The sequence below is a fragment of the Neovison vison genome, chromosome 13, assembly GCF_020171115.1.
Source record: "Neovison vison isolate M4711 chromosome 13, ASM_NN_V1, whole genome shotgun sequence".
Classification (NCBI taxonomy): domain Eukaryota; kingdom Metazoa; phylum Chordata; class Mammalia; order Carnivora; family Mustelidae; genus Neogale; species Neogale vison.
In genome coordinates this window covers 117,541,495-117,551,334 of record NC_058103.1, presented here as the reverse complement: position 1 = coordinate 117,551,334, position 9,840 = coordinate 117,541,495, and the positions used below count along the sequence as shown (strand labels likewise).

At 57.1% G+C, this 9,840-nt stretch overlaps 1 protein-coding gene across 1 annotated transcript; it reads right to left on the bottom strand.

Annotated features, from left to right (window-relative positions):
* Nucleotides 1-3,607: 3,607 nt before the first annotated feature.
* On the bottom strand, nt 3,608-9,434 carry ODF3L1 (outer dense fiber of sperm tails 3 like 1). The gene is made up of 6 exons (XM_044232417.1): nt 9,417-9,434; nt 9,193-9,295; nt 6,723-6,845; nt 5,799-5,909; nt 4,761-4,874; nt 3,608-4,154 (listed from the first exon to the last, which is right to left on the bottom strand). The coding sequence occupies exons 1-6, from the start codon at nt 9,432-9,434 to the stop codon at nt 3,673-3,675; spliced, it is 951 nt and encodes a 316-aa protein (XP_044088352.1). The 3' UTR covers nt 3,608-3,672.
* Nucleotides 9,435-9,840: the final 406 nt, after the last annotated feature.

Sequence of the window (9,840 nt, the reverse complement as noted above, 5' to 3'; positions counted from 1 at the left end):
AGGAATCCAGGGGATAGGCTCTCCAGCCCGACCCAGCTGCACCCCAGCGGAGGGCCAGGAGCAGGATTGTCAGGGGGCTGGAGTGCCTATCCCAGGCCTCCTGTCCTTGGGTGGCCCCCAGAGTGGGCCTCTCTGAGCACTGAAGGCAGGGAGAGGGGACCTGGCTTGTCTTCATCAATGAGGGCTCACAACCAAACACACCCCACCCAGAGGCAGAATGACCTGATCCAGACTGGATGGCTGGCCCCAGCTCCCCACCCAGCTCCTTCCTGAACATGGAGACAATCCCCGCCTCCCCTCCAGAGCCCAGCCCGCCCCCACCTGCACCAGTGCATGGGGGTGCCCAGAGGAGGGGGCGTTCTCCTTGTTTACTTCTCCAGGGCAGAGGGGGCACAAGGGAGCCTGAGGGGCCTTCGGCGATAGTCACCTGGAGAGGCGGTGTGGCAGGAAAAGGCAACGTAGTGTGTGTCATAGGGGTGTGTGTGTGTGTGTCATGGGTGCATGTGTGTCTGTCTTCTATGTGAGTACAGTATAAAACCTGTGTTTGGGTGGGTCTGGTATCCGGGGTATACACAGGGACAGTAAGGGGCGTGCCTAGGTGCGCATGCGCATGTGAGCCCGTACTGGACCGAGTACCTGTGTCTTATCTCCGTGTATGTGTGGGTAAGGGGTGTGGGTTTCTGCACAAGCCCTGCCTGTGTGCCTGTGTACAATGGCTCGTGTCTCTCTCAGACAGGGGTCCTCTTGCTCTTGGCCCCGGGCCACCCACCATCCTCCCAGCTCCTGGGAGTCAGAGCAACAACTGGCACTCAGGGTCTCTCCAGCAACAAGAGAGTAACAGAGAACAAGACCTCCCCCCCCCCCAGCCCATGTCTGGGAGAGTCGTGTGACCGCAGTTTTGTCACCACACCCTGGCAGCAGTGACCGGTGGAGCCTAGGCTTCTCCCTGCCCCTGGAGAGAAGGGAGGAAGCTCTGGTAGGCACACCCTGCCGTCACTGACTGTCAGCGACCCTCCAGTGTCTGCTCATGGCTGGTGAGAGGGGCTTCTCATCCTCCCACCGAGCCATTCTCTGAACACCTGGGGGACACTAATGGGTCTCCACAGTCTTCTGGTATACCCAGGCGTGCAGCCAGAGCCTGCCTTAGGGCAGGAGCGCATCAGATATCTACTGAATGAAAGAATGCACCTGAGGGCACAGTTTTAAATCCTCAGAGAATTCAGACCAGGGCTTCCTGCCCGCTCAATGGTGCCACGCCCCGCTCTGCGTCAGAAAGAGTGGGGTCAGCACTCAGCCAGGCGTGGGAGGCCCAGCCCACCACCCTTCTGCAGGTCCCCTACGTGGTCACCACCACAGAGGCAGCAAAGCCGAGAGAGGGGTCCTGCTTTGTCAAAAGGTCAATCCCAAGCTAAATGACCCTGTCATTCTGTGGGCAGAGGCACAAGGGAAGTCCCATTCATCTTCCCCAGAGGCCGCATCCCCTTCTTGGCTGGGCCATCTCTCTTCCAAACATCTTCATCCCCCAAAGACTCATTCTGAGTCCTCCAGCCTCCTCTCCTTCCCTTGGGATCACAAAGCAAGGCTTAGTTCTAGCTTTGGGGCTAATATCCGGTCCCTACCCATATCTGGTGGCAGCTGGAGCCTGTCAGGTTGAGGGTCTGTCCCAGACTGAGCCCTCACTCTAGTCACAGACTGACCCCAACCTAGCCGCACGCTGAACCCTGGGCCCGGTCCCACAGGGAGCCCCAGACCCTGGGCACACACTTGAGCCTCGACCTTTATTTAGAGACAGGCCATTCATTATTTCCCTGGCTCTGGACCTTAGTTTCTTCATTTGTCCAGTGGAGGGCCGCGGAACAGGATAGGCACTAAATCCGAAAAGCCCTGTTCAGAGGTTGGCCTGTAGCTTCCCCGACCTGGTGACGCAGGAGAGCAGCAGCCGCTGCCACCTGCCAGCCCACCCCCCACACACCCAGCACTTTCAGCCAAGCATCCCTAATTTTTGCAGCTGCCGTGATAAATGGCATTGTCGGCAAAATGACATCTTTCTAATCTGCTGCAAGACAGATGGGTCCCCAAGCTCACTGGCTCTCCCAAGCCTGCCCAGACCAGCCTCGCTGAGGAGTGAGAGGACAGGACAGACACAGTACCTCAGGTCTGGGGGGCTAGCGCTGTGCGGGGAGGGGAAATCCAGGCCCAGAGTCAGGTATGATCCCGGTGGGCTTTCCTACCAGCCCCTTTTAAACATACTCAGTGTTGGGGCTGTTCTTTTAATATTCCAAAAATATTCTCTGATTCTTACTATCCGAAGTTCTTCAATTTTCATTTTCAGTTAATACCTGAATATTGGGGGCACCTGGGTGGCTCAGTGGGTTAAGCCTCTGCCTTTGGCTCAGGTCATGATCTCAGGGTCCTGAGATCGAGCCCCACATTGGGCTCTCTGCTCAGCAGGAAGCCTGTTCCCCCTCTCTCTCTGCCTGCCTCTCTGCCTGCTGGTGGTCTCTCTGTCAAATAAATAAATAAAATCTTTTAAAAATTAAAAAAAAAAAACATGAATATTGCTCCAACTCGACCCCAGCCTCCCCAGAGACCAGCAGAAGAGCAGGCACCTGGCGCAAAGCTGGAAGGGGTCTGGTGGGCAGGTGGGCCAGGCTTGGACTCATGAGTAAGGCAACACTGCCCCCTCCTGGCTGCTGTGCGGCTCCTCCTCTCCTCTTCTGGTGAGTCTGGGACAGGCAAGCGACTCTCCAAAGACAGCATTGGGCAAGCAGACCCTTCTCCCAGCTGTCCACTTGGCCCCTTGGCTTCCTCCTAGGCTGGCTGCAGCCTCCAGGCTCTGCCCTTTCTGTCCAACCCTCTCTCACTGCCCAAAGAATCCCGAAAATCACACATCTTATCTAGCCCTGTCATGCTGAGGACAAAGCCAGAGTGCCCTCCAAGTGCCCACGACCTGGTCTTCTAATTGGAGGGCCTCCTGCAGCCCAGCTCCTGCCCTCAGAACTTGCCCCGGGGTCCTGCCCTGCACACTTTGGTCCCACATGCTTGTCTTTGTTCTCATCTTTACCGACACCAAGAACACCCCCACACCCACTACACAGCATCTCCACTTGTCCTCTTGCGTCCCTCTGCCAGGAAAGAACCTCTCGGCCCTTATCCCCAACCAGACGACCCCTCCCTCCTCTGTCCTGCTCCTCTATCACATGGTGACCCCTGTCAGGGACCAGAGTCTCACCGTTGCGGAGCTGGAGGGAACTTGGACATGCTCCAGACCTACATTCCTCCCTCACTGTCCCAAGGGCAGCCCTGAGGGGCCCAGAGGACAGGAACTGCCCAAGGCCACATAGCACTTTAGTGGCAGAGTTCGGACTAGCTGACCAGAGTCTTCCCAGGGCTTCTGGCTGCCTTCCCTGCTGAGCTGGAACAGACCTTCCCCAGAAAGGGATCCCTACAAGGCCTCCCAGATCCCAGCCCCTCACCCAGGGCAGGTCCCAAAGGAAGCAGCCGTGTTTGCAAAACAAAAAATGAAATAAGTGAAAATGTTTATCTAATGCCTTCTGTGTGCTAGACACAGCAGGCACCAGCTCAACTACTTGAAACCTTGGTAAATTGCTCAGTTCCACATATAAAAATAACTTCTGTGGGGAGAGATGGGTGAGGGCCCCAGGAGGGGCCTTAATCGTGAATGTCAATGACCAGCGGGCATAGGTGGGGTGAATGCTTGATGCCCATGGTGAATGCAGGGGTGCGGGGCTTGTGCACCCAGACCTGCTGGACATCGTGGGAGCCAGGGCCGGGCCGAGGCGTGTGGTCCATCGGGTAGGCGAATCGCTTGGCCATGCTGTAGTCAGGGCTACGGTTCTGGTACACGGAGGGCTCAGGCCGGGCGTGCATGGCCGGCCCGGGGCCTCCTGCCACATCCTCCTTGTAGAACCAGTTCTTATGTTCCAAGGCCAAACTATAGCAAGGGGCAGCTCGGCTGACGGGGTTGTTGGGACCCAGCAAGAGTGGCAGCTGATACCGGTTGGGGGCTGGATTGGGGTCCATCACTCTGTATGGGCACCGGTAGCCAAAAGCATACTGGGGAGCCCTGCGTTCCCCAGGTGGGTGGGTCTTCTCCAAGGAGTAATGGCAGGAGGCCGGGTTGGGGCTCACACCTAAAAGGGGATGAATGGAGGAAGGGTCTCAGGGTGGGAGCCAGGCCACAGCTCCAGGTGTCCAACTGATGGGTCCAGAGATATAAGAGGTCTTGGTTAGCCTGATGTGATGTTACTGTAACCACTTTGTCATCGGGCAGGGATACCACCAGGCCTGAATAGGGCTATGGGCAGGAGAGGGACTTAGGCCACAGTGACATCAGGACTGACACTGTTATCATAAGATGAAAATCACAAGTGTCATCAGAACATCACCCTTGGGATGTCAGCTATCAACCCCATGACAGTACCCAGAAAACATCCTGAAATCACTACAGTCTGTGTGATCATCAGCATGACAATATCACCGATGCCCTGGGAGCCCCATGACATTTTTATCATAACCTCGCCTGCTGACACGCATGCATAACATTGGCTTCCAGACTCAGCATGGTGACACCGACATGGTGACATCAGTGTCTTGATATAACCTTTCAGGGAGATGCCAGGATCCAAAGACACACCTGGCAAAGGGGAGTCATGACCCTTTGTCCCTGCTCAGGTCCTAAGGGTGGATCCCCATTTCCCATCCTCCCAACCCCACATCCCTCTCCCATCCCATCTTACGCAGGTTAGAGAGGCGTTCCTCCATGAGGACCTGTGGGCAGCTGGACATTCCAAACCGGGTTATTTTGGGATCCAAGAAATGGCAAGGCCCAGGACTGCAAATGTCCATGACCCCTGCAGGAGAGCCCCAGAGAGGCCCAGTCAGCCGCAGAGGACGCCCTAGGGTGAGCCTGGACTGCCTCAGGGTGAAGAGCCCCTTTGCCCAGTAGAGAAGTAAGGGTTCCCTTCCGATTCCTTGGACACTTGGGTGTTCCCCAACCCTTGATTTCCTCATCTGCAAAATGGGGCTTTTAATGACTGAACTACCAGTCTCAGGAACTTGCTCGGAGAAGCAGAGAAAATCACAGCTGCGTAGCAGCGTGGTTGGCTCCCATCAGGGAGCAGTGCCAAGGGGTAATAATAGGCACAGTGGCTATTGTTAGTACCAAGAAGGGGCCCAGTCCTGGACAGGGGGTTCCCCTGCTGAGGAGGTCATGTCATGCGAGGGAGGGACCCAGGAGGCCTCTCGATCTCAGACCCCTCGACACGGCCCCCCCCCTTCCCTCTCGCTGGCCTTGACCAGCAGCCACAGCTCTTCTGTGGCTTTCTGCTCTTGCCCTGCCAGGAGGTTCTAAGCCGCCTGGAAGGCTTGGGGGGCCACCATTCCCAGCAGATTCTCCCCACCCCCCAGCTATTTCTGCCCAGCTTCTGGGGCAAGTGAACCCACAGAGGCCAGAGCTGAAGGGCCACGGCCCAGGACAAGACAGAGAGGAAACTCTACCTCGCCCTCTGGGAAGTACCATCCGCCTGCGGGTCTCCCTGAGGTGGGCCAGCTGGGAGCTCCCCACAGAGCTGGCTTTGGAGCGGTGGGTCCCCTGGGCATCCCTGCTGGCTTCCTTGCGGACCCAGTGAGCTACCTGGGTGTCCTCTTCAGGGCAGGCCTGGGTTCCCAGGGTTCCGTGGCTACAGGTAATGGCTCCCTAGCTCTCACCATCACCCCAAACACCCAACAGTAATAACCCCGAGCCTGAGGGCATGGCGGGCGTAGCGAGCACTCACGCTTCTCCGAGTGCCTGGTTTGCAGAGTGTAGGCTGGCTCCTGGAACATGGAGATATCGTGGTGTGAGTAGCCCGTGCAGGATGGCCGGAGGTACTTAGCCGGGCCCGGACCTGCGAGGATGGACAGGGCAGCCCTCAGCCTCCGCGCAAGGGATCAGAGGCTGGGGAAGCCCTGAACACAGGGTGCCAGGAGGACATTGGGATCTTCGCTTCTGCTGACATCACACAGCCTCAGATCCCACCATCGGGCTTCCTCTGGGGAAGGGCAATGTTGCGATCTATCTTAGACAGGCAATGGGCAATAGGAAAGATAATCGTTACAATTAACGGAGAACTTACTCTGCACCAAGCCCTACTAAGTATTGACACACATTATTTCAGCTAAGCCTCCTGACAACTCCATGAGGTTGATAGTCTTTGTGTTTCCCATCTTACAGATGAGAGAAATGAGACTTAGAAAAATCAGGATGCTCAAAGTCACACAAGCCCTGTAATGTGAAAATTCAGAGACCATCAGCCAAGAAACCACAAACATCTAATCACATACTAAACCACCTCCCACATAGACCAACAATCTGTCATTAGCAACATAGTAAGAATTAGTTTGTTTGCTTTCAGTGGAGGGTTAGATTTTAGGGAAGTGAGGAAAGCTAAGGGTGGGCTAAAAGCTCCTTTGAATCCCTAGCTTTTGTCCCAAGCTGGAAAATCATACACCACGCTCCCCCCCACTCCCCCCCCACCACCCCACCAGAAAATCCCCAGCAGATAATACTGCCTCTGAGGTTCAGCTTGAAGCTGCAGGTCTTCTGTGGGCTTGGAGGAGAGTCCTCGGGAGTTTTGCAGGAGGCAGGGCTGGAAGGCTGGGGCACCTTCAGCAGCCCAGCAGAAAGAGGAATCCCAGCTCAGGAAGGGGCTTGCTCTCACCTTTGATCATTGCCATGATCACAGGGGTCTGCTTTACCTCTTGCCGAGAAGGCACCTGAACGTTCTCCTCTGGGTGCTGCCCATTGAACCCAGAGTTCCCAGCCCCCTTGGGCGGTTTCATGGCTGGGGCCCAGGAGGGGGCAATGGCTACTGAGAGATCAGGGGTGGGCAAGGGGCTAGGCTTGTGTGGAGCCTGGTGCAGACCGCCCTAGCCCCAAGCCCCTGTGTCCCCTCTCTCCCCGACTTGAGAAGCTGCTTGGGGGTTGGGAAGGAAGTCGATCCTCTGGCTTGAGCAGCTGAGGCCGCCCAGGATGCAGCCAGCCACAGGACCTAGCAGGCTAGAGCTGGGGATGATATCACCACAGAATTTGGACCATGAGCCCCAGAGTGTTTATTTCCCCCAGTTACCACGGCAGCTCAGCTATAGAACCCTGAAAGCTGGGCCCCACCACCCCCGACTCCCCACCAGGCTACACGGCCTATGGGTGCCCACAACGCAGAGTCAGGGAAGGAAAAGAGAGAGGAGGAGAGACAGGGCCAGCTGTTCTCTCCTAATAGGTGCCCTGAAGACAGAGAAAGGAAAGGAAAGTGTGGGCGGATCCTGGGGGAAAGGTTCCTGAAGCCTGGACTGTCTCCTGGGGTGGCCCTCTAACGCCTGCCCCTCCCACCTAGTCCCCCAGGTTCTGGACACGCCCTCCCTTCTGTCTGTTTCCCCTTGGAAAAGGATCAAACCGATTATTTCTCACTAAGGTGTTAACTGTCTGATAACTTCCCAGACTCCTATCCCAGGGCACGATGTCTTTAGAGACCCATGTCTGGCTCAAGGAAAGCTTGCTTGCCTGCGGCTGGCATTTTAGGCAGGGAATGAGGAGCACATAAGAAGGATGGAGGCGTGGCCTGAGGCCTTAACAAGCCACTTCCTGGGCTTGTGGTCCAGAGTACCCCCTGGGGGAGGGGCAGTGTGAGAGGGAACATCTGGGTAGAGAAGCCACCTCACTGCCAAATGATGGATGAGCCCTAGGACTGAAGAAATGCTGGGGATACCTTCACCCTCTAAAAATTCATGATGTTTGGGGGACTCTAGGGCCTGCCTGCACCTACCAGTTGGTAGTTTAGACTGGTAATTTGATCCGAACCAGCTAAGAGGGGTTTCGGTCTTGGGAACAGATGACTTCCAGCTTTAGAGAAGGTGTCTGTCACAGGCCTGGTGCATAAATGAAAAAACCGAGGCCCCCAAAGGGGCAAGGACTTACCCAAAGTCTCCCATTATGTCAGTAGCAGAGATGGAACCAGGACACAAACCCAGGGCTATCTTGGCTTACCACCTCTGATCTAATGGAAACCAAACACCGCTCTGAGCTCATTCCAGCCGGCAGGCGCAGAGAGGACTCAGAGCAGACAGGCCAGACAGGCCGGGCACTCCAGAAGCCCATGTGGGACTGAATGGCTCAGAACAGAGAGTAGGGCCCCACCCAGTGGCCGCAGACCACCCCCCCCACCCCGCCCCAGTGTGTCCCTCACCTCACCCAGGGGGCCGCCAAGCCTCTGATTTCTGGAGTGAGAGGGCTGGGCAAGGCTGGGATTGGCCCAGCCTCCACTGGCCTCAGGCCACAGGCAGTGCCGCCTCCTCACCCCCATCCTCGTCAGCTTTTCCTGGAGGAAGCTGTGGGCCTGCTGGGCACAAGCCCTGATGGTCCCCTCCTGCTGCTAGGGGCCAGATGTGGGGCTGAGACCTCCACCTTGCTGATCTGGGGCAGCAGGCGGGGTGGAGTTTCCAAGTGTTCAGACCCAGGGAGCCTTCCTACAATACCGCCCCTCCAGCCGGCACTGCTCCCATCTGTCACCTGTGTGCCTGGCTCTCTGGGGCCAACTGACCCATGCTAGACCCCAGCCCTTCGCAAGCCACAAATTCTGCTCCAAATGCTCCCTTCTTACCAGCTTTAGCAGAAACCTAGCTCACGCCTGTAGGCAGCCCTTGTTCCTCTCCAAGCTGCTTGTCTCACACCCCTGTCCCTCAGAGTCCAAGGTGGAGAGGATTCCTGGTCTCCTTGGTATTCACCTGGGGGCAATGTCCCCTCCCTGTCAAAAGCACCACCCCTCAAGGGCTTCAGCATCCAGGGCCCCCCCACCCCCATCTGCTCAGGGCAGCCATCTGTCCTGACTGGTAAACCTGGCTGCCTTGGCTCAGGACCTTCTTTCCCACCTGCCCCACCCCTGCCATCCCCCAGGTGAATGAGGCTTCCCCGGGGAACACCCATTCCTTGGCCTCCCAGTTCCCAGACCTCCTCCTCCCCAAGTACCCCCCCCACTCCGCAGTCTGCTCTCCCCAGCACATTCTGAGCTGCGCACCCCCACCCACAGCCCCGATCCTATGCCTCCCTTTGGAATGTCACCCTGGCCACCATCCTGTCACTCTGACATTCTGGTTGGACAAACTGCCTGCTAACGTGGAGACCCCGTCATCACTCACACTCCGCTCCCTCCCTCGGTCCCCTCCGGCCTTCGCTGCCCTCCTCGTCCAGCTGCTGTCCTGGGAAACCCCAGCCCTGAGTCCCCAGGTCTGCCTTATCTGCCTGCACCAGGCAGCAGAAAGCTGTTGGGACAAGTATCACAGCCTCTGAACCCCGGATTTGTCTCCACGCCACCCACTGCCCACCTTGCTCTCGCCTGTTCCCAAGGTCAGCTTGCTCTCACCTGTTCCCAAGAGGCCATCGCCAATGTGGCTTATTCCCCTCTGCATGCCCAGCCCTCCTTTGAGCCCCCTGCACCCGCTCTTTCTCAGCAGAGGAAACAGGCCAGCAGAGTGGTTTCTGGCCCAAACCCACCCCACCACGCCATCGGGACCACGGGCTCCCACTGCTTCCAGCAGCTGAGAAGGACACCAAGACCTTCTTCCATTCCCTCTGCCTAAGCAAAGTTGGTTAACCTTCCATGGGGTCCCTCCCCACCCCACCCCCGTGGTCTCCACACCCTATGTCCCTTCCATATTTTAGAAATCATCTCCCTGACAAACCATAAGTGACTCTTAATCTCACGAAACAAACTGTGGGTTGCTGGGGGGAGGGGGGTTGGGAGAAGGGGGGTAGGGTTATGGACATTGGGGAGAGTATGTGCTTTT